General features: G+C 40.4%; 1 protein-coding gene across 2 annotated transcripts in view; it reads right to left on the bottom strand.

The window, feature by feature from the left end:
* The window catches only part of cntnap3 (contactin associated protein family member 3), a 45,301-nt gene extending 23,560 nt beyond the window's left edge, over positions 1–21,741 (bottom strand). Inside the window, exons 1-4 of one of the 2 annotated variants that reach the window (XM_055162497.1) lie at positions 21,624–21,741; positions 5,147–5,340; positions 2,423–2,570; positions 1,595–1,795 (exon numbers count right to left, since the gene is read on the bottom strand). In XM_055162497.1, the coding sequence (XP_055018472.1) occupies positions 1,595–1,795; positions 2,423–2,570; positions 5,147–5,340; positions 21,624–21,732 (652 nt within the window). In that variant the 5' untranslated portion in view covers positions 21,733–21,741. The remainder of the gene's footprint in view (positions 1–1,594; positions 1,796–2,422; positions 2,571–5,146; positions 5,341–21,623) is intronic. The other variant, XM_055162496.1, reaches the window with a different exon arrangement.
* Between the last annotated feature and the right edge of the window lie 3,242 nt (positions 21,742–24,983).

The raw sequence follows: 24,983 nt of genomic DNA, 5'->3' as shown, positions 1-24,983 counted from the left end.
CAGTATATATAACTGAGTACTCCCAAGTCTATTATTTTCAACTCTAGAGCTGACATGGTAACATCTTTCAACAGCTGTGAATGTAATAGTATTGTTCTTCTTGTACAATAAATGTATATAGCCCAAATACAGTGCTTATCTGTCATAAACTGAAGTATAAGAGGGATCTCTCATTAACTGAACTAGAAGAGGGTCTAGGGGCCATTTGACCTCTATCTCATCTGTCGGATTACTCATTCTCTGTGTGCAGTCTACTGTTTAGGACAATATCTTACACAGTTAATTACAGCTGCCAGGTTCTCCCGCATCTAACAATTTATGCAAAAGGACAAAATGTAAAATAATAAAGACTGGTCTGTATTATTCAGTACACCTTCCAGGAGTCCTAATATCTGATCTGTGTATATGAAAACGCTTCTATCACAGCGCTTTTAAATCTCACATTTTAGCTGTAATCACTGGAGTGTGTGTCGGAGATCACTGCTGGGATAGAATGAGATGCAGAAATAAAACAGTGGGCATGCTGATTACAGTTATGACATTTGGACATGCAGCCAAAGTCATTTCAAAAGCACAAATCAATTTCTGTCACTTCCACTGGCTCAGAGTCTGAGAGCTCCAGAGTTGGCTGCACTGAAGCGGCTATAATCCACATTCTCCATACTAAGCCATCAACTTATAATGTGTGAGCTGCAAAAGTCTAAATTAACATTTTAATGCATTTTAGGGAAGATAAAAATGAATTATAATGAGGAGTGTGCATGCTATTTAATAAGCCAATATCTTGTATGGCCATTTGGACATCTCCGGGCACAGAGTGGAACTAAGTGTGAAACATTAAGTGCTGCAGAAGGAGGTGTACACAAAGGAACAAAGCACCAAAACAGGCATTAAGGCTGTGGACCAATTAATGAAATGGTAATACTGTAAATTCATTTTAGAAGTAACTAGTCTCTTTTGTAGTTAGCAAAGTTTTGAGTTTGTAATGGATTTCAGAAATAGAGGCAGTTATTTTTGTAGACTGGACAAACTTCACAGGGAAAGGTACAAATAAACATAAAAAATAATAATAATAAATAATAAAGTTGATAAAACTCGACTTTGATACAAAATTAATTAAAATGAAAACACAACATAACATAATTTTCAACACAAAATAATAGTTGTTTTCATAAAATGATCATGACTTCTTATACTTCCTTCAGTAAAGGTTCATCCTGTCTTCACTTTTAGTCTAATACTAGTTCTGATATAGATCAAGATTATTCAAAAACTAGGAAAGGTCCAATTTATGTATTTTTTTTCTGAACAGATACTTGTTCCAGTATCTAGTTTCAACAATATTTTTTTGAATTGATTGGTATCACCTAGACAAGGCAATGGTAAAAAGGCAACTTTGGAAACCCACCATTAGCATTCAGACAGTAGCTGTGGCCTACACCAAAATCTTTGTACTTTTAATTAGCCTACTGTGGGTGGCTAGAGTCTGTAATATCCTGGCTCTATTTCGCAAAGGTACTGACACTAAAATAGCACTAATTGTTGGATCCTGCTATTCTATTGATCATTTTCTGTCTGAAAGCGCGTGTCTTACCTGTTTGCAGGTGCAGAACCAGCTTTCCCTTCTCTAACTCCAGCGTGACACTGTGTCCACTTTGTCCGTCAGCATGGAGTAATGTCCCAGAGTTCTTCAGTGTTTTAAAATTAAGGGAAATACTCTGTTTGACCATTGTAGGTTTTGGACTCAGCCTGAAAAGGAGACTGCTTCGACCAGTGAAGCTGACCACATCGGAATCTGAAAAATATGAAATGTCATTATTAAATATACCTCAGCCATGAAGAACTAGACAATTCAGAATCAATGGAGTTTCATTATGGCCACAGGGTCTTTCCTTTACAGTGTAGGGTGAAGATTAAAGGTGGCCTGGATGAGCAGAAGACCAAAGACAATCTATAAAGGCTGCACTATTCAGGCATCAAATGTGAAATGTCAGCTGAAATGTATTGATTAGTGTCCCCATTGCGAGACCACCCACCATTCACCAGGCAATCAGTGTATGTCTCTTTGTTGTTGCATTAGATCGCTTTTCTTTAAATAATATGTTTTGTGTTCATCCAGTTTCTCTCATCGTTCTATCAGGCTTTGCTCGGGGGGTATAAATTATGAGCTTGGCTGATATTCTTCCTTTATTTTTGTTCTGCTTCTGCTACTTTTACCACTTAGCTCAATTTAGGCTACTGTGATCCTGAGGCGGTGTGCACAAAGGACAAAGGCCCACTATATGCAATTGTTCTATTTCCTTTTCCTTCATAATGGGAGATTTAGGTCAAAGCCTAGACACTGCAGACAGCTAGAGAGGACACATTAGTAACTTAAACATACATGGTGCCATAAATGCAACATGGTTTTGTCAGTATTTACTGTAAGGACATCCATAGGCCTCTATCCTGAGTCCGATCCGGCCGTTGCTGTTCCAGTCCAGGGGGATGAGGCGCAGGTAGCGAGCGATGACTGTCTGCTGCAGCTTGTGCTGAACCACGCTGTCTGCATTGGTGTTTCCAGAAAACATCTGAAAATACCACACACTGTTGTTGTTTCTTTGTTATAACAATGACCACCTTTTACTCCAATAGAACTCCCTTTTGGTCAGACCTGCTTCTCTATAAGTGAACATTTCCCTTTTCATCTTTTCTTTGAGGTTGAGCCCCAGTCCCAGAGGCATGTGTGAGAAGTGATGCGTTTGATTTTCCTCTTTAATGAAAGGAATGGTGTGGAGATAAGGCCACGTTCCTGGTGAATGCTTTCTCAATCAGGTAGAAAATTAGATTTGTGAAGCACACGTTGTAGTTTTATGTGTTTGATGCTTTGGTAAACACTTGGTCCATGGAGAATAACAGTTATTAACCTCCTCAATCCTATAGCACATGTCGGCTTTTTTCCAATACTCAGCTGAATATAAAGTTTAACAATTCATTCCAGTGCAAGTCGTCAATGCTAATAAAAGTGTCTGCACAAAAGTGCAGATCATCAAGTTCAGCTCTGTGTCTTTGAACAGGTGTGTGGAGAGCACAGCCTAACCTTCAGCGAGAGGTGTTTGATATATGGCCAAGCCTGGATACACAGTCTTCCTTTGGGAGCTTTTAATTAACAGAGAAAGTGACGGAAATGAGGAGAAGGAGACAGAGGTTTAGGAGGTGAGGCAGGAGCAGCGTTTCCCACAGAAATGTCTTAGTAAATGCAGATGATGGCCAACTGAAGGTGACAGGCATCACAGGAAAATGACTAATGGACTTTTTAATAGCTTTATAGTCACAGAGCCTGAAGGCCAATGGGGTTGGCTGAATTTTCGCTTCCATTATGTTCAACCGAACCTGAATCTCAAATGTGGAGTTTCTTAATGTGGGAATAAATAAGAAAATGTTTTGATTTGTTAAATAACCCTCCCCAACACAACACACTTTCAAAAGGGTGCTAATGACTGCAGAAATGTACTTCTGTTTCACTTAACCTTCATATGTGATTTTCTGTAAAACACGCCAAGTCAATAAACAGTCTGTTCGTTCAATGCGCAGAATGTTTTCTTACATTATACATTAAAAACACATTTTCTGCTATTTTATAAGTATTTCTCAGGACGCAACACATGCTTTTATATTTGCCACAAATCCAGTCTAAATGAATCTTTCTTCCCTTATTAGGAGAGCACTTCCACCACCATCTGCTGCGGCTCACCTTAGTGGCACCCGCTCAAAGACAGACACGCGGAGGAGCAGTGAATGAGAGAGCATTACTCAGCTCCACTCAACTCTGGCCTCTGCGCTTAAAGGAGAAAAGTCCTAGAGGAATAGTGACTGATGAAGCAGCTCAGCCCATGACTTTGTTCCCCGAAAGCCTTAATAAACCAGGCTGACTAATACGGAGCTTTGGAGAGACGGAGGAGACGCGCTGCGGATTTAGCCCGATTTATAGCGACTGTGAAATCAACACAAGCTCTAAAGCTTTTTCTGCTCCCCTGGTCCCTCTGAAGGAATCTTAGCTTGACATTCATTTTGCCCTCACCGCGAGAGCCTTACCTCTCATCAAGTTAAAATTGAAGCTGTTCTACACGCCATCACTTTAATAGGGAGAATTGTCTGTCTACAAGGTAACGTCTGACTGCCTCCGCATACACTCTTAGCGTACTGCACTTAACACAGAGCGCTACAGAGCCCGCGGGTGAAGAATACATTTTAAAAGCAATTGTGTAAGTAAATGAGATGCTAATTCCTTGGTTTGTTAAAAAGTAACTGCAGCCTTTCTGACATGTGGTTTTATTAGGCTTAATGCATATAAGCACATAACAGCCCTATAACTCTGTACTAATTTCAATAAATGTAAATTCTCCACTACACATCTGCTACTCTGTTGCATGTTAAAACTTCATAAGTATATCAGGTCAGTAAGCGCATAATAAAACACTAATTTACTGTTAATAACAAGGAGAGGCTCATTACGTTTACAACACAAGACAACTGAAGTCATGCATGGTGCTGCAGCTAAATGCCTGCTGCATTATATATGCAAATTTATGCTAGGAGCTCATATAAAACTTCCACTTTGCATTTTGGACCACAATATACAGTATGCAAATGCTCCAACAGTGCACCATTTTGGGATATATTTATACATACATTTATACATACATTTATACATATATTTAACCAGGAAAATGTCATAACCTGACACACTGGAACTAGTTAGGACTTCAAATGAGGTTCTAATTTAGTCCAGTAATGTGTTGCTTCAAAAAATACAACTGAATTTCACTTTTAGTTTATGATCTATAAAAAAGCCTTACTTGACATGATTAAGGTTTACCATATCAGTAATGCTATATTCATGTTGAATATTGCATGTTGTTCTAATATCATGCCATTTTTCAGTCTAGGTGCCCAGTGTAACTTTTTTTTATTATTGCTTTGTCTGAAATATTCCACAGTATGGCATAAAATTATCTTGCTTTCTTTCAGCTACAGGTGCCTTTTTTCCCCTCAAAACATATTAAAAAGAGTGCATTCTTCCTGTCACTTGTTACAAAGTTACATAACTCACCTTTAGATGATAATTCTACTATTCAAACCACATACTCACTTTAACTACACTCACCCCAATGCTGTCCTCCTGTCGATACTGCCTCCAGTTGTGTCCCGTGTCACTGAACATCAGCAGGTAGGCTGTTAGCCAATCAGAGCTACCGTAGCGTCCCTGTGTGGCCACAGCTGTAACCTGGGTTCGCTCTCCCAGATCCACCTCCAGCCACTGGTACCAGTCTGAGCTCAGGGGGGACCAGCCTCCAGCTCCTGGGACACAGACATCAGAAAAAGAAAAGTTATGAACCAAAATGCAAAGATGTAAAGTTTACAAAAGTGTGTCTCTCTATCCCAAACTTTGCAAGGCCAAGAGCACAAACATGTTACCCTCCTCAGTTTTTGATGTTTTATTTAGAACAGACTAAAGAGTTTTAATCTGTAGCTCAAGGACTGCTCTTAATGTGAGTCAAAGGAATTCATGACAAGCACCAAGAGCTTTATACAATATTAAAGCTGGCCACTTCATAACACAGCGTCAAATAATCCCACTGCCACGAGAAGTTAGAGCGACTCAGCAGCACCCATACCATGAAAACATGTTGAATAATTAACATGGCCATAGGTGTATATGGAGGTCATTGTGCATGGCTGGGCATAAAAGTTAAAAGTGCTGAATCATGTCAGCGTGATATTGAGCAGTTGCAACCATCTTATAGAACAGCATGATATGAAAATGGGGAGAGAATGGCCTCGTAAATCCTGTGTAATAGACAGTACTTAAGCACAAACCTTGAACTTCAAAACATGCATGAGCGAGTGGGCTATAATGAGAGTCTACTAAATTATTCCAGTTCTATCGTTTTATTTTGGTCCAAACTTGATTTAATATTGAGCCTTCCAGTGTGACGGCTTAATACATGAGTTGGGCTTAAGATGTATTGTTCCAACATGTGTCAAACTACACTCTTTGTCTGCTGATTGATGATCTTGGAGGAGTTCCACTGTTGAGGTAAAATAGCACTGTGTTGATGCTTCACTTGGAGCTGTAAATAACTGAAAAACCTGCCCTTTTGGTTGTTAGTTTTTCAGAGCTATAGTGATGAGGACAGACTGGAAGAAACACAAAAAGATATTCTGTCAATTCTTTCTTGCACGTACCAGGTAATTACTTTTGGCTTTAAGATTAGCATCCGTAATTTCACCATTTTATAGTCAGTTATTAACGCACAGTGTATTGTTCAGAATATATAAAAATAGCTCCTGTGGTGGCTTTTTTCTTTTTTTTAAATAAAGCCATGGGTTGCATCTTTGAGTCGCTGCTCATTTTGCTGGTAAATTAACTTGGAATGAGCCAGGCCCTCAGAGAATCACAAGAGACTATGAGGAGTGTTAGCAGCCGTCACAACAGACATAAACAACTATAGGAACTCTGATTTATTCACATGCCTTTGAAAACAGATGGAACCACTGCCTTAAGCCATTGCGAGGCATTGTTTTCCGGTTGGTTCCATGTCATTCCAATGTGTGAATAAGTGGTGTTTCAATATTCAGGCGTGTCTAATAACAAGTGACAGTATTACAGCGCATTTTAGTAACGTTTGACACTTTAGATTACATGCGGAAAAACAAATTGATTGACTTGAAAAAATAAAATATACAATGCATGCAGTGTTTTCACAGTTTAAGTCATCAAGCAGTGGGTACCTGTCAACCTGCAAGCTGCGCTTCCTGCAGATTCTCAGGTAAATAAAAGAAATCACATTGCAACCACCACTGCATCTCAAATAAAACATCATGTTGCTGTATATAAAAATGCCAGCAAATTATATCCCAGATTGAAATGGCATGTAAACAGAAAATAACCTGATTTCTTTCTGCTTGTTCACACACCTGTGCACAGAGGTGGTAGACAGATAAGAAAATAGATATCATTGAAATTATTGTTCTGGAGATATGCAAAATTTGAAAAATCAAGTATACTGTATTGTCTATAATTTAAACCACGAGAAGTTTGTACAAAAAGAGCTGATTAATATAGAATGAACAGAAATGTGAAGTGTAATTTTCCAAAGGGATACAAAGGTTTATGCTCCATTCACATTTGGGAGATACCTGAAGCTCAACCAAAACACAATTTTAGCACATACTACCTGATGCATATTAATTTTTGTTAATATCACCCACCGCTACTGAAAAATTAAATGGCCCAAACACCACCCACAACCACATCCCAGCAAATAACTGGGATGATCATGTACCCGACTGGAAAAGAGTCAGGGGGGAGGATGGTGTGATAAGGCAGTGTTTCCCAAACATTTTTTCTGAAGAGATTACACAGCAAATTCAGAAGTGTTACATTCACTGTGTTGGTGTTGTTGTGAGTAAAGTGAAGAAAATCCAGATATGTTTCAAGACAGTCAAGAGTTATTTCAACTATGATAGTGCTGTAGAGTAAAATAAGTAGTTGTGTTTACATAAAATGAGTAGTTGTTGATTCACAGTGTTAACGTCAAACACTTAGAAAGTGTCTATTTTGATTATTACACTACATCAGTGTTGGGCCTTTGTAACGTTTCCAGTGGGAGAGCTACAGTCCGAGAAAGAAGCACATTTCACTGTCCGAAGCTAAGCTAACAGCTAATAGCGTTTCTTTTTCAGCAGAACCGAATTCAACGAGCCTCATGTCCAACCACCTGAGCTCTCACATGCCCCGGGTCAGATTACTTTACCTTTTTAGGACACTCTGCAGTTAATTTAATTCATAAAAATGCCAAACATATTTGGTCTAATGCTAGTAGTAATATTGAGCAGTAGTAAGATAACTAACTTAGCTGTGAGATTTATATATATATATATATATATATATATATATACTTAGCTGTAGATATATATATATATATATATATATATATATATATATATATATATATATATATATATATATATTTCTTAAGTCTAAGTAAAAAGTAGAAGTCCAAAAGATGTGATAAAGTTAATGCAATTGCAAGGATGAAACATGAAATAGTACTCATGTCTGGTATATTCACAGTGGAAAGAAAGTACAATATCTGTAAACAGTGACTCAAGTAAATGTATTAAGTCATAATACATTAGGTCACTGTAATCCTTGTGACAGGCCTGTTCTACACCCAGTTTATGTAACGCGATTATTTAGCACAGTTATGAGATATTTATGAGCTATTTCAAGTGATAAATACAAAAATGTTGGTGGCAAAATAATGTCTCCTACGTTTATTTCACTGCTGTCATCTGCAGTCCTGGTTTCACAGCGCCTCTCTCCTCAAATGAAATGTAAAGTTAAATCAAACAAGTTTATATCTCTTATGGCAACGCACAGACATTTCACGGTTGCCAGTAGTTGCATATATAAACACCAATATTGGAATTTTCTGTGATTCTCGTCTGCGCTCCGAGAGCGAAACCACATTTCACCGTCCGAAGCTAAGCTAACAGCTAACAGCGTTTGTTTTTCAGCAGAACTGAATTCAACGAGTCTCAAGTCCAACCACCTGAACTCTCACATGCCCCGGGTCAGATTACTTTACCTTTTTAGGACACTCTACAGTTAATTTAATTCATAAAAATGCTAAATATATTTGGTTTAATACTAGTAGTAGTATTGAGTAGTAGTAAGCTAACTAACTTACCTGTGACAGTCAATGTTGCCATCACTGATGTCCATGAAAATTGGGTAAAATAGCCACAAATTGTACTCCATTAAGAGTAACGTTCCTTCAAAAAAATATTTCTCATGTCTATGTAAAAAGTAGAACTCCAAGAAATGTTTTTAGTAGCTAAGAATAAAAGTATTTGGGGAAACTACTCAAGTCACTGAAGTTAAAAGTAACTGAACAAAACATCTGATTTGTCATTTAAGGTTAATACAGTTGCGAGGATGAAACATGAAATAGTACTCATGTCTGGTATTTTCACAGTGGGAAGAAAGTACAATATCTGTAAATAGTGACTCAAGTAAATGTATTAGGTCATAATACATTAGGTCACTGTAATGCTTGTGACACCTGCCCTACACTTAAGTGTATGTAACGCGATGATTTAGGACAATTATGAGGTATTTATGAGCTATTTCAAGTGATAAATACAAAAATGTTGTTGGTAAAATTATGTCTCCTACGTTTGTTTCATTGTTGTCGCCTGTTGTCCGGATTTTACATGTTTTTTTTTTTTTTTTAACATGGTTTCACAGCGCCTCTCTCCTCAAATGAAATGTAAAGTTAAATCAAACAAGTTTATATCTCTTATGGCAACGCACAGACATTCCACGGTTGCCAGTAGTTGCATATATAAACACCAATATTGGAATTTTCTGTGATTCTCGTCTGCGCTCCGAGAGGGAAACCACATTTCTCCGTCCGAAGCTAAGCTAACAGCTAACAGCGTTTGTTTTTCAACAGAACTGAACTCAACGAGTCTCAAGTCCAACCACCTGAACTCTCACATGCCCCGGGTCAGATTACTTTACCTTTTTAGGACACTCTGCAGTTAATTTAATTCATAAAAATGCTAAATATATTTGGTCTAATACTAGCAGTAGTATTGAGTAGTAGTAAGCTAACTAACTTACCTGTGACAGTCAATGTTTCTGTTACTCCATGTTGATGTCCATGAAAATTGGTAAAATAGTCACAAATTGTACTCAATTCAGAGTAACGTTACTTCAAAAAAATTAAATAAAAATAAAATAAATACAATTTGGAAGTCTAAGTAAAAAGTAGAAATCCAAGAAATGTTTTTAGTAGCTAAAAGTATTTGGGGAAACTACTCCTCAAGTCACTTAAGTTAAAAGTAACTGGACGAAACATCTGATTTGTCATTTAAAGTTAATGCAATTGCGAGGATGAAGTACAATATCTGTAAATAGTAACTCAAGTAAATGTATTAGGTCATAATACATTAGGTCATTGTAATGCTAGTGACAGGCCTGTCCTACATTCACTGTTCACGATGATTTAGGACAGTTATGAGCTATTTCTGAGATATTTATGAGCTATTTCAAGTGATAAATACAAAAATGTCGGTGGTAAAATAATGTCTCCGACGTTTATTTCATTGTTGTCATCTGTTGTCCGGGTTTTACATGGTTTTACAGCGCCTTTCTCCTCAAATGAAATGTAAAGTTAAATCAAAACAAGTTTATATCTGTTATGGTAACGCACAGACATTCCACGGTTGCCAATAGTTGCAAATATAAACCCCAACATTGGAATTTTCTGTCATTCTCCGTCTGCTCCATGATCTGCACTCTGACTCGGACAGCAGCCATTTTTCATGTGAGCTGGACTGTGCTGGGAGCGGGACACATGTAAGTAAAAATTTTTGAAACGTCTTACTAGCATTTTTCTGCTTATAATACTGTAAAATGTTAGTTGTAAAATAATCTGAATTTACCAAAACTGTACAGTGTACAAATGTCTAACGTAACAGGTGCTACGTGGCGTTTAGCCTTGTGCGTGCTTTACTGAGTTAAGAAGTTATCAAATATACCACAATAATGTATTTAGAGTGAATAATGTTCCACTGATGATTCTGCTACTTGAAAAAACAAACAAACAAACAAAAAAAAAAAAAAAACATCGCACAACATCGTGCAGACAGACATTCGTGCAGTTGGGGCTCTTGGGTCCGTGTACGTTCACATTGCATTCGATTCTCGTATTGAAATTGGAAATTCAAAGTCGTAACACTTTGTTGTAAGCCGAAAATCTATTTGCTTGATATCTGTGTTTTTGTCGTAGAGAAGGCCTCAAAGCCCCCGTCATGCTCTTCACTTTCTGAAACGGGTTACGGCGCACTGTCTTTAAGCGGGACTGGAGCGCGCTCTCAGCGGCTACACTGCAGCTGACTCTCTGAGGGGAGCGGTCGGAATTCCTGGTGTTTCTGCAGGCTGTACATCAGGGGCAGCGGGGACGCGGTATACGTTCCATAGCCTAGAGTGGACTAGGCATCAGAGGATTTTGAATCGTCTCTAAACGAGGACTAAACCCGCATTTGCTCAGGTCTATCCCGACACCCGCCTACGCCTAAACCAGGTGAGTCCCGCTCTGCCTCAGCTCCGTTTCGAGAAGACCGTGAACAGCGGGTCCACTCTGCCCAGATCCAAACGCCCTCACACGGCCCTATCTCTGCCTGAACCCGGTACTGATTCCCCATTTCCAAACGAAAATCTAATGGCCGCGACACGGACCCCCGGTCTATACTGAAGTGAAGGACAGGTTAGTATTCGTTAGCTTAGCTCTTCAGAGATTTCACCGTGTTTTTCACACTTTGGGGCTGTATTCATTCACAGTGTTCACATTTTTTAAATCTTTTAATAATGGCTTATAAACGTGCACATTTTTGTGTGGTGTGTTGAGGTGGAATATTGTACCAAGAAGAGAATTATTAAAATAGTTTGAATCAAAAGGTTAGTGGTATTCTGTAAAAAAAAAAATCTTCAAGTGTGAGGTCTTACCCAGTACAGTGTCTTAACATGCTATTTACCTTTAGTCAAAAAGAGTAATGATACATTCTTTTTTCATTCTTGTATTTTCTTGAGGGTCTTGCTGCTGGTTCACATGCATCCCCAGCTCCTAAAGCTACAGTGGGAAGATGAAGGCTCAAGCCATTAACCGTCTCGTCAGAAATTTGCAGGTATGTCATGAAATGGTTAAATATAGAACTGAAATGTAACCTCACCAATAATTTCATAATTGACTAATGGAGTTTTATATATCTGCTAAGTAGTTGTAATTTTTGCCTTAATCTCATTCAGTTTTCATGATTAATGGCATTTAGGTGTTTTGTTTCATGTGGGTTTTGCATTTTAAAATAATCTTTTCTAAGGGGCTAACATTTTTTCAAAATTTTTTCCACCCTTCAAGTTATTTATTTGAATGGTTCCTGTATACAAAAACATACAGCTCATGCAACAGAATAACCTGCTTAATAGGAATAAACAAATAATGATATATGCACCATAATATATTTACTATTTATTTACTTTTAAATTTTTATTCATGTTTTGCAAGGTGGTTACATGAATATGTTATATTTATTCTATTCTATATTTTATTTTACAGATCGGTATGGACACATTTCTTGCTGGTTGAGCCTGGACGGCCTTTCTACCTGTGACTGAAGTGGGAAGGACAAAGGATTTTTGTCATTGTTGACCGGGCTGAATTTGGTGAACACTTCAAGGTACTTGGTCCTCAGATTCCCACAAACTTTACACCTGTATTCAAAGAACTGTCAACAACATGGACGTTGGATGTGTCAAAAGAAACCTCAAGAGTGAAAGACTGACTCTTGAGGTAAAAGGTTTCTGCAGTGTTAATGTTTCATAATTAGCAGGACTGCCTCTATTATAAACATTGTTAAGTTTATATAATGGAGAGAAGATCTTGTTTCGAACAGTCAGACATGCTCCTCTCATTTTTTGGAGATGAGCATGTCTGAATTCCATTCAAAACAAGATCTTGATTTATCCATCGACTGCTTGCATTGAAAGTCAAAACTTCATCAAACTGTTGAGGGCAGAGAATTCCTGCTGTCAGTTGGATTTTGCAAAAATAGTATTGTGTCATATGACTTGTTTAATTTGTGTTGATTGTATGAGCATTGTTTTAATACCAGAATGACCACAACTTTTAGACTGTATTTAGTGAAGAAAGAGTTACTATTGAATTGTGTAACATGAAGAACATTCTACAGTATTTCTTCTTCATAAAGTGTTAAAACATAGCAATATAGAGTTATTAGTTTTTCACTATAAACTAATGTCAAATCAATCAAATTTTAATCACTGTCAAATTCAACTATGAGGAGTGTGGTTACATCACTTTACCAGTATTGAGCCTATTACACTTTGGAAAGTGTAGTTCTATTTCATCCCTACTGACCGCCAGAGGCGGTGCTCATGATCATCCTTGCGGATGCGCAGATTGAGAATTTAGTAACAACAAAGTCACCCTTGACCTCCGGTGGCTCAGGCGAGTCTATATAATCACGTGACACCGGAACCTCAGTCCCTTTTCACCTTCTCACACGCAGGTTGCATGGTGGAAGTGTTGCAAAAACGTTTTGCTATTCCCATTGTTTTGTTATCGCTGCTTGTCACATGTAGCCCCGTAACTGTATAACAGTCGGTGCTGCGAGTTCCCTCGCCCTCCTGGGGCTGCACAAGCAGTGGATCGGCCTACTGGTGTCCGTTGTGGAGGTAGGCTGCTGTTATTTACATTGGTTCGCCGTAGCTAGTTACACGCTCGGTAGATTTACATTGCTGGTTTGATATAGCCGCTTTCGGCTTGTATTTAATTTTCCGTTTAACTTTGATTCATTGTTTCTTCGGATTTCGCCGTGTTCGGCCAGTTTCCATCACTTTGTTTGTTGGCATATATTGGCGCGGCTGCTACTTGATTGGTTTACTACTGTCACAGAATAGCTGTGTGCGGTTTATTCTTTGCGATTATTGTTAGTACCATTGATCGGCGTGGGTCTCTAGTGGCGTTCCCTGCTCGACCAGACCCCGTTGCGGTGCTCCCCGTTTTAGAGTGCGTCGTCGTTTGCGGGTCACGAGTAGCGTCCCAGCTCGACCTGACCCTATTACTGAGCTCCCGGTTTAATATACGGCGTTGTCGGTGGGTCACTAATGGCGTTCCCTGCTCGACCTGATCCTGATGTGGTGGCTCCCCACCAACAGCAGGATGTGGCCGCTGTATGTGATGATGCCATGTCTGTGGCAGCCTCTGACACCCATTTTCAAATGGGTTGTGATGACCTGAGTTCTAAAGTCTTGGACTCAGGGTCCCTATGCTCTACCTGTTCTCAGGCTGGGAGCGATGAGTCTGTCACTGTAGCAATACACACAGCTCTTGGCCGTTTAAAATTAGATGCGCCGTTGACGCCGGCTCCCTCTAGTGCCTTCTTTCTCCGTCAGGCTACTGCTTCTCACTTTGCGGTTCCTCCCTCAACAGAATATGTAAAGGAACTTTATGCCTGTTGGACAGATACCAAGGCATTTTCGAGGCCTACTTCAGATGGTTGAGCATTGGCAGCAATGCAGGGCCCTCACGAGTTTGCTTTGGGACGCATGCCGGCGGTGGAGCTGGCCATCGCCTCACTTATTGTTACCCCTGAAGACACAGTGCGGACGAATGCCCAGTGTCCGCGACTGCAATGCTGTGTTACAGACGATCTGCTCTGTAAAGCGTATGATATGGGAGCCCGCATGGGTCGAATTGGGAATTCTCTGTCCCATCTGCTGCTTGGCCTGTCTGTTTCATTGGAGGCTCTGCCAGTGGACCAGCCTACGCAAGGACTACTCTGTGCTCCCACCCGCAATCAGTTCCTTCAGGATACACAGACAGTGCTCAGGCACGTGAGCAGATTGGGTCTACGAGTGAACATGGCGAAGAGTTGTTTGGTACCATCGCAAGTGACCACTTTTCTCGGGATGGTTCTCGACTCCCGGGCAATGACAGCACGTCCCTCACCCAAGCGGATAAGGGACATTCTGGACATGCTCCCGAAATTTCAGTGCGGGAGGTCCCTCCCTTACATGAAGTTCCTCAGCCTTCTTGGCAAACTGACAACTGCCTCAGCTGTGGTTCCTCTAGGGCTCCTGTCCTTGCGCCCACTTCAGATGTGGCTCAATGGCCTGCACTTGGACCCCGCCTGTCATGCCCACAGAAGGCGACGTCTACTTGTCACCTCTCAGTGCATGGCATCCCTGTCTCAGTGGAGGAGCGAGGCAATCATGTTGCGAGGCGTTCCTCTGGGTCCCCTTCCATCCAGGAGGGAGGTTGTAAACACAGATGCGTCCCTAGTTGGTTCGGGTGCAACGTGGCAGGGACGGACAGCACAGGGGTTGTGGTCCGTACGCCAGAGCAGGCTTCATATCAACAGTCTGGAGTTCATGGCCATCTGGTTTGCTCTACATAATTTTCTCCCATACCTGCGAGGACGACATGTGGTAGTGAGGTGCGACAACACCAGTGTGGTTTTTCACCTAAACCATGAGGGGGGCACCCGGTCAGAGAGCTTGCTGAGGATGGCGCAACTCTTCCTGACTTGGGCTGCGCCGCGTTTTGCCAGTCTGAGAGCTGTGCACATTCCGGGGGTTTGGAACACAGCGGCAGACTTCCTGTCTCGGCAAGGGCCACTGCCAAGAGAATGGAGGCTTCACCCAGAGGTGGTGGAACATTTGGGAGATGTTCGGCAGGGCGAATGTGGACCTATTTGCCTCCCAGGAGACAACGCACTGCCCCCTTTGGTTTTCATGGACGGAGTGTGCCAGCCCTCTGGGTCAGGATGCACTGGCTCACGACTGGCCCAGAACCCTTCTTTATGCGTTCCCACCATTTCCTCTGGGTCCTTCAGGAAGGCCACAGTCTTCTCCTGGTGGCTCCATTCTGACCAGCGAGGCCCTGGTTTCCTCTGCTGCTCAGGCTTTGCAGCGGCCCTGCACAACGTCTTCCCTCCAGGAGGGATCTCCTGTCGCAACTGGGGGGTCAGATTCTGCATCCCGACCCCGGTTGCCTGAAACTCTGGGTGTGGCTCCTACAAGGCCCGGCTTAGCCTTCTCGGAATATGCCGGAGCAATAGGGGACACAATGACCAATGCACGTGCCCCATCTACACGCAGGTTGTATTCTTGCAAGTGGAGGCTCTTTGACACATAGTGTCGTGACAGGGGGCAGGACCCGGTTCACTGCCCCATTTCCATGGTTCTTACCTTCCTGCAAGGGTTGCTAAATCAGGGACGTACACCATCTACCCTAAAGGTATACGTTGCTGCCATTAATTGCTGGCATGCATTGTGGAATGGCTCTAATGTTGGTCATAACTGGGATATTTTGGTGTTTCTGAAGGGTGCGCGCCGCTTGGGTCCACCCAATTGCTCTGTTGTCCCGACGTGGGATCTTTCCCTTGTACTTGAGGCCCTGCGGACTCCTCCATTTGAGCCACTTGCGTAGATCAACCTTAAATGGCTCTCGATGAAGATTGCGTTCCTGTTGGCCATGGCTTCCGCTAAACGGGTGAGTGAGCTACATGCTCTGTCTGTTCACGAATCCTGTTGCCGCTGGCATCCTGATGGTTCTGGGGTTTCCCTTTGGCCTGATGCAGCTTTTGTTCCAAAGGTGCCCTCGTCTACACAGCACAATCTGCCACTGCAACTTTCCCGTTTTGAGGCGGGAACTCCTGCTGAATTGCTGTGTCCTGTACATGCACTCGAGACATATGTTCACTCCACAGCTTCTGTGCAGAGGTCTGATAGCTTGTTTGTCTGTTTTGCTGGCTCGCGCAGAGGTCAGGCCCTTTCAAAACAGAGCCTCGCACACTGGATTGTGGGGGTCATAACAAAAGCATATGCTTTGCAGGGACAGTCGTTGCCATCTGGGGTCCGGTGTCACACCACAAGAGGCCTTTCGACATCATTGGCCGCCATCAATGGTGTGCCGTTAGATGTCATTTGTTCGGCAGCGTCCTGGACCTCCCTCAACACCTTTGCGAGATTCTACAGGGTGAACATAGCTTCCCCACACCCACTGGAGGAGGTTCTCCGGCAGCAGTCCTCTACATCACAGTGAGGTACGGTTTCTCCTTATGTTGATGATTCCTTGTGACCTTGCTGGTATTCATCATCCAGTGCTTGAAGCACCACCTCTGGCGGTCAGTAGGGATGAAATAGAACGATAGTTACGACTGTAACTGCGGTTCTATGAATCCAGGATGACCGCCAGAGTGCCCAGTCCCTTGGAATCCTCGTGCTTTCGCGAGAAGGTTTGAGGGACTGAGCTTCCGGTGTCACGTGATTATATAGACTCACCTGAGCCACCGGAGGTCAAGGGTGACTTTGTTGTTACTAAATTCTCGACCTGTGCATGCGCAAGGATGATCATCCAGTGCTTGAAGCACCGCCTCTGGTTGTCATCCGGGATTCATAGAACCGCAGTTACAGTCGTAACTATTGTTTTAACTCATTTTATTGTGGACCCCATATGACATGGTAAAAGTGTTAAAATTAATATACGAGTTGAATTAACACTCTTGAATTTGCTGTGTATTCGTAAATCATAAAATAAATTTGTGACCATTATTGAACATTAATGAGCATATTTTATTGTTGATTGAGTGATCGTGTCTGTCTGAACAATTACTATTACTGTATTTTTTGGACTATAAGGCACAATATCAATAATGTTGAATTCTCTTGTCTATTTTCATACATAAAGTGCACCATATGGTAAAGTGAAACAAATGGATGACACTTGAGACTTATTTCTTATTTCCTATGAGGAGAACTCAAATATAGATTGAGTAATAAAGTGTTTAATGTAGCTTTGCGCACATTTGTTTGCGTTTTACAGAAACAAAACTTAAACCACATGGCTAGTTTGCATAAACTATAAGCTATTAAAAAAACAGCTTGCTCCTTTTGTGCTGATGTGGTCAGCTTCTGTCGGACTGAAGAACATGACAGTGGAATATATGTGAAAATCGGTTCGAGGTCAGTAAGTACAACCACAATTAATACATAAGGCACACTGGATTATAAAGTGCACTGTCGATTTTTTTAGAAAATTAAGGAATTTTAAGTGCGCCTTATAGTCCGAAAAATACAATACTCAAGTTTTCAACAAAGAAAAACAGTAATCAGTGTTCCCCACAGAAAATTGGTTAGGCAAGGAGAAGAAGTGAGGAGCAGGGGCGCGCGGACATGTATGTACATGTATATTGCAGACCTACATGCAGATCGTGACAAGTCGACCCAAAGAAAATCTCTTACGACCCACCTGATGGTCGCGACCCAGTCTTTGGGAAACAATGGTGTAACGAATATCCACACTTTAGACTCTGCCCTTGCAGGAGCGTGTGTTTGTAATGGGGAGCGTCTACATTTAATTAGGGCAGTTGTGTGTGATGTCATATAGTACCTGTTTTTGACCAGAAAGCAACAACTTAACCTTATTTGCATTCAAATTGCCAAAATAGTACTAGAAACAGAAGACACTTCTATTAAAACACCACATACATACTTAAGTAGCAAGAAAAGTTGCTACTTAGTGTTTAGTTCCACTTTAATGATTGAGTTTTTTGATTTTTGAACTATGTTAAAGTACACTTGACTCCTACATGTTGTGTCTTTTTCTCCTCCACATAGCCCTTGATCTCCTGATAACTCAAGAGTCTTTCTTCTGGAGATGAAGGGCGATTCTTGTGAGAGCTCAGATGCACTCGTCTGCAATAATACTACCAGCACTGTCTGTACCTAAAAACAGAACAACAATAACTACTGTAGCCTGTCTGGAGTCTGGACATCATAATGTGCACTGCAGCGCCAACTCAACTCACAGCCCTATAGCTTTTAAACAGAAATGTAATCTCAAAGCTGTCAAATAATCACTCTAAAAGCAAACACAAACATTAATCTTCTTCTTCATCACGCCTCGGCGCTTCGAGAAATTATTAGCAATGGATTCAATGTGTCCAAAACATAAAGGACAATCTTACAACTTGGTGGAGGAGACTTTTGCACACATAGCTACTAAACAACAAGGGACAGTAATGCAAGTCTGTGAGGCATGGCAGGAGAAGACATATTTACTGGCTATAGCATTTAAGTTACAATAAAATAATGTCCTGCCATTATGTTATTTATTTATTATTCCGTATAAACACATGCATTTTCTTCCTAACTCTTCAGCTTCCTAATCATCTCTACGGAATGTTAGCTCCATAAAGAATACATACAGCATTAGCATTTAGCCTAATGTATAACATATATTCAACATCAGAACTTGTTGTTATCGTGAGGCATATTTATAACTTTTACATATTTGGCAACATTGCATTATTCAAACTAGAAAAGCACTCAGAGAGCGCAGACCTCCGCCAAGGACTACCCCCATTTTTTATATAAATTGCGATAAAATCAGTCTTCTGGATCAGATCCGGATCAGCCTTTGGAATATGAAAGAGGATCCAATTGTCCATCCCTGAGTCAAATTTCATGGGGTTTGGTCAATAATTAACCGACATATTGAGAAACAAATTTTTTGGCCCCATTTACCACAATGTTAACTAAAATTTCAAAGTGATCCAGATTCCAGGATTTCTTCCGGATCACCCCCAAAATGAAATCAGTTCTTCCTTTTCACATTTCTAACAAATCCTGAAAATTTCATCAAAATCAGTCCATAACTTTTTGAGTTATGTTGCTAAAAGACAAACAAACAGACAAACACGGGCAAAAACATAACCTCCTTGGCGGAGGTAATAATACCAATCTGAACATGTAGCCTATGTATCTGAGGGCCTGTTTACATGAGAAAGCTTGTGGGTAAAAATGACAAGATATGTGCCTTTTGTTTACACAGTGATGGCATTTTTGGGGCTTAAAAATGCAAAAATCTTAAACGACTCTCCAGAGAGGAGAAGTTAAATACACTCTGCCGTAGAGTTTCTGTGTACACTGCCCAAGAGGCAAAACTCTGGTCAGACCTGTTCATGCCGCATACGCATTTACGTCACACACATCACCACCTAGTCGCCTGGCATGCATACCCAATCAAATTCCATACACTTTTGCGTCACCGGTCCTGCACGGGTCCATTTTCACCCACCCGTGATAATTCAGACACAAATTAAAAACATTCTAACTGAAGCATCCATCACAATATGAATTGAAATGTTACAACTTCAAGAATTACAATCATGGAATGAAACATAACGCTTCCGCTTTCTTCAGTACAAACACAAATTCACAGATACGACTCGACTGTCATCACTTCACAGGCATTATTTACTGAGCAGAAGAAACACTGATTGAGATGCCAGACTTTTGCGCCACACACACCACGGACTGAACCAGCACTAAACCAGGACTAACAGAGGCCTAACCCAGGACTAACCTTGGACTGATTCCAGGACTGAACCAGGAGGACTAAACCAGGACTGAACTAGGACTAAACCAGAACTAAACCAGAACTACACCAGGACTCACTGTCAGGATGGGCACGGAGGTGCGCCCGTGTAGAATTACTGGTGACGAAAGGTGAAAGAAACAGCGCAGAGCTCCACGCTGCACGGAGGTAAGAGCAGTCGTCGCCTGATAGTGCTTTGCGGACACCCTGCTCCAAGGGCTTGGAGTTCTCGCTCTCTCTTAAGTCCAAGATTAGTCCTGGTGTAGTCTTCGCTTAGTCCTGATTTAGTCCTGACCTGCCCACATGTAATTCCTACCTACTCGCATACCCGCCCATAAAATTCCAGAATGTTAAAACCTGCCCGTTTCAGCAACCATTTGCCCGTACCTGGTGCAGGACTCTGCATCACTGTATGAATGCAGATTTCCTCCCGAAAATGCTCGTCTAAACGTGGAATAAAAAGTGAAGACGTGATGCCACTTCAGACTGTCGTCATATGAATATAGCCTTAAAAGCCATCATAATTAAATTCTTTGGCCTGTATTTTCTAATGTTATGCCTACTTTTATTCCACAGGTCCAGTGCAATGGCTGCCTGGTATGTTTTAAATTTTTTATGGTATGTTTCATGAATTGATACTAACATTCATGTAGGAGTTACCATGGTTACACAATGCACACATTAGCAAGAACTGTCAAGTTGTCTGAAAACTCAAATAAAAATACAAAATGGATTTAAACAACAAATTTTAAGGAGCCCGTACTGAGACACACAAACTGAGACATGCAGTGTAAATGTTGCAGCAACATCAACTCCAACAGTTTGCTGCAGCAAAATTTGAATTTCCCTCGGGATCCATAATGTATCTCTCTGAAAAACTGTTTGCTAATGCTAAATTAGTTCTTCATGACCAGATTATGTTAAAACAAAGCTCAGATTAAAGTCTAATTTGAGTAGCAGAGCAGTGTTTACAGTTAGCACCATATCCCCAGGGAATGTTGATGAGTTCAGCTGCAAAGTATCAATCATTTCCAGTGTTTGTATTGGTTTTTTAAATGATGTTATGCATTACATTGACATCTATTATAATAGTTACACATAAAGTTCCCATGCCCCAGTATATGCCCTGATTCCATATACTGTATCTCTCTCCTGTGCATGTACACTTTGAAGTTGTGTGCAGTACTCCCTACAGGGAAATGAATCATGAGGTGACCCACACTGCATCAGAGTAAAACAGGAGGGAGCTTCCCTTTTACTGCCCCCCTGCACAGCCACTGGCTTCAGAGAGAAAGGGGAAGAAAGAGAGACAAGAATGTGGCGATCATTTATTGATGTTAAACTGATACATTTTGAATGTGAATACAGAGCAATAGAGTAAAGAGCGCTTTTGGATCGTTGAGAGATCACAGCGTAGTGAAACTGACAGTGCGCGGCCTGTTTTCCAAAGAAACCCCTAATAGCCTATCAAATCATAACATGTGTCAGTGTCATTACTTTAAAATCACCAAGATCAGACTGATTCAATAGAAAAATAAGTGTAATTTTTAAAGGGTAAACCTCTACATGTTTTGCCTTTACTCTATACTAGGTGTTGGACCTTACCATCTCTCCGGTTGAGTTTTGCAAAGCCTGGACTGTGGCTACTGGACAGCTGTGAGGAGCTTCTGAAGGATGATGGGGGCAGGTGAGTAACCATGGCACTGTCACACATATCTGCAAGAAAAAAAGATTAAAAGAAAATTATGATGAGACAGAAACACATTACAAAGTATCTTTAACAAAGCAGCTAGGCCAGTAATTACAATATCTATTTATACACCACAGCTACTTTACAATAGGCCATATTACTACTAAGAAAGTGTATATTAAATAGTCCGCTATGTAACGTTTTGGTTGGGGTTTTGTCGCCTGCTTGTTTCTATGGATATGTAACTACCACAGTATAACATCAAACAGTTTTCCCTACATTTATTCAGTTACAGGTGGTTTTATATCTTAAAAATACCTAAAAAAAACATGAGTCTGACTTTGACCGGGGTTGACTCTTCACTGATCTGACCTGTAACTTGGTCTTGTTTGCTCTCCATTAGTAGAGAAAGGTTTAATGCCATACTGTGAGACATTCCAAATAAAGCAATAACATTTCCACAAAGAAGAGCATTTGACAGACCCCCCACCTTCACTTTACCTATAATAAGCACACTCTTTTTTCACTTCGTAGATTGCCCTTAAAACTTTTAGCTAAACTATTAGGCTTTCAAGTCATTACATTGCATTACAAAGGCAACAATGCATTTTCCCTTAATGACCCAAAACAATACCCCAAAGAGCAAGCTCATTAAGGAACAACCAGTAAATTAAACTAGTTCACTAAAACTTTATACACCACAACATAGTGTCTTTCTTAATTCCAGTCAAGTGTCAGTCATATTTTATTGCTTTAGGCTTTCTCTTGTAAATGTTTTCATAGATTCCTCTTAATATCCCCTTCTGATGATTTCTTAAGAGCAGCACATATCTCTGTGTTAAAATGTCTTTGGGGAGAATTTATTATTGAAGGAGCTATGCTTTCAAGTTTCTTTCAAGACTTGCAAGTCTTGCACTCTGTGGGTCCATAGTATTAAACCTTGATGTTTAAGGGATGTGGTCTCCAGGTTCTTGTGTTCACAATCTATGGAAATTATGGCTAGTTAATTAAAACAAATCAAAAGTAAACTCTTTCTTTCTTTTAAATAAAATATGTTTTACTTTGGCCTAAAATAATTTGTAATGGGGAAATATTTCTTTCTTAAATGAAAATAGAGCCTTATGAAAGATCGACTCTGATTGCACTGTATTTGATAAAATGTTAATATATTCTCAGTTCTTTGAAAGCTCCAGGCAAACATGTGTAACCCCTTCATTAAATAAAAATAGCTATTGTTGGCACAGCATGTAAGGGAGTCTACAAATCAAAAAGAATATTTGATAATAAAAACAATATCAAAAAACAGTCTTGGCTGTGAAGGCTTCCTGTAGTAAATAAAAAGAAGTGGGGTGTAAATAGAGGTGTGTTATGATCGTACATAATACCATTCTCCATCAATATTCAAGGCTCTAACTGTCACCAACAAATGCTTTGTAGCCTTTTATTGAATAATAGACACCGGCAATGCACCAAATTATTAAAAACTTTGTTGTAAATCCTTTTATATTATAAATAGAAGTTATTAAGAGTCATATCAGCGAGGAGTATTCCTGTACTACACATTGCTCAGAAAATTTAAAATGCTTTTACTCAACTGGGTTCATAAAATGGGTCTAAAATGTACCCTCCCAAACACATAATGAAAATAGTTTTATATGGATTTACTTAAAGACGTAGTTTTAGACAGGGAAGAGGGAAAAGAGGGAAAAGCATGATGTTGATGATTCTTTATTGTTACACAGTTGGAAGAAGCTGTCACAACACATCTGACATGTTTGTGAAAATGGCGTTTAAATCTCTTTTCTTATCTTTGCTTATACTGCCTTCACACAAAATAACCAGCCTTCAGTTAAAAAAAGACACCATTAAGATCAGCACCTTTCTCTGTTGCTCTCCTTTTGTACAAACGTAACTCCTGTGTTGAATTTGAAGTGGGTTCTTTCCACTATTCTGCGTAATGCTTTTAATTAAACCCCACATTACGCTGATGAAGTTGATAAAGAAGAGAATAAGATTGAAAATAAAGGAGTCTTTTCCTTCAGCGCTGCTTTAAGTGCTGGGGAATTTTCTGAGTTGTGTGACAGTGATGGAGCACTAATTTGACCCTGTCCGACATGTGGGCTGATAAGGCTGACACAGAGGTGCTCCTGTCTGCCTGCCTCTCAGCGACTCAGGGCTACAGAATGGGATGTGTCTGTGTAACGAGTGATCTATGCGCACATACACCTGCTGCTCACAATACTCGCCACTGTATGCTCTGGGGCTGTGCAGTTGGCTGTCAGCAACATCTGGCATGTGCCCTACCCCAATGAAGTCATAGCATCATTAGTACAGCTATAGTGGTCCACATGCCCACATCACAGACAGCAGAGAAGTGAGGTGAGATGCAAGGGAGAAGGTGATGGAGGGCTGTGCTGAGGGCTGTGCTGAGGTGAATGTGGACTGAAGCCGAACTGAACTGAATAGTGTAACAATGTACATCTGACAATTTGCAAGTAGCACTTATGTGATGATCTACGTGTATTTCTCATTAGCATCCAGAGATGGGCAGTTTATCAAAATGTTAATAATGACGTGAATGTTATTTTGAAAATATGCACAATTTGAATATTTAGTATGTAGTTTAAAAACTAATGCAAAAAGAACAGATTCAAAATGAAAATGTTGTAACCTAGGGTATAAAATTATTCTGTACTTTTGTTAACAATTTTACATTAATTTCACAGCTGTCTTTTACTTAACCCTCAACTAATACATTTACAGTTCTATTTTTACTGACATAATGTTGTCTGAATATTTTGAATATTTTAGATTCTACAAAAATATCAACATATTAATTTTGGTCAATATCACCCACTCCTAGATCCAGCAAATCTGTGTTTGCTAAGTCATCTAACTGGGAGGGGTGACTCACTCCCATCTCTGATTCATCCATATTTTTGTTGTGTCCTTAGGCAAGACACTTCACTGATTTTGTCTGTATAGAGCTTTCTGTTCTTATAAAGCTTGATATAAATTGAAGCTGTTACAAATATAATATAAATTTTTGGCTCTACACATGGTTCGATCATACTACAGCATAGGTGATGTCATGTGCATAAAAAACATCATCCATTGTGACTTCCATCCATTGGGCCTTCTCTGCAGCTAAAGCACAGTCACCTGTTGCAGTGGAGTATAGTGCTGATAAACAGCAGCCTCTCCCTGTTTGTGGCTCTATTGATTCATGAGGCAGTCATTTGTGAGCCAGTGGATCAGGCCACAAAGCTATCAGC

The sequence above is a fragment of the Boleophthalmus pectinirostris genome, unplaced genomic scaffold (assembly GCF_026225935.1).
Source record: "Boleophthalmus pectinirostris isolate CB_2022bp ecotype Guang Dong unplaced genomic scaffold, ASM2622593v1 HiC_scaffold_5, whole genome shotgun sequence".
NCBI classification, from domain to species: Eukaryota; Metazoa; Chordata; class Actinopteri; order Gobiiformes; family Gobiidae; genus Boleophthalmus; species Boleophthalmus pectinirostris.
This window is presented reverse-complemented; position numbering and strand designations above follow the sequence as displayed.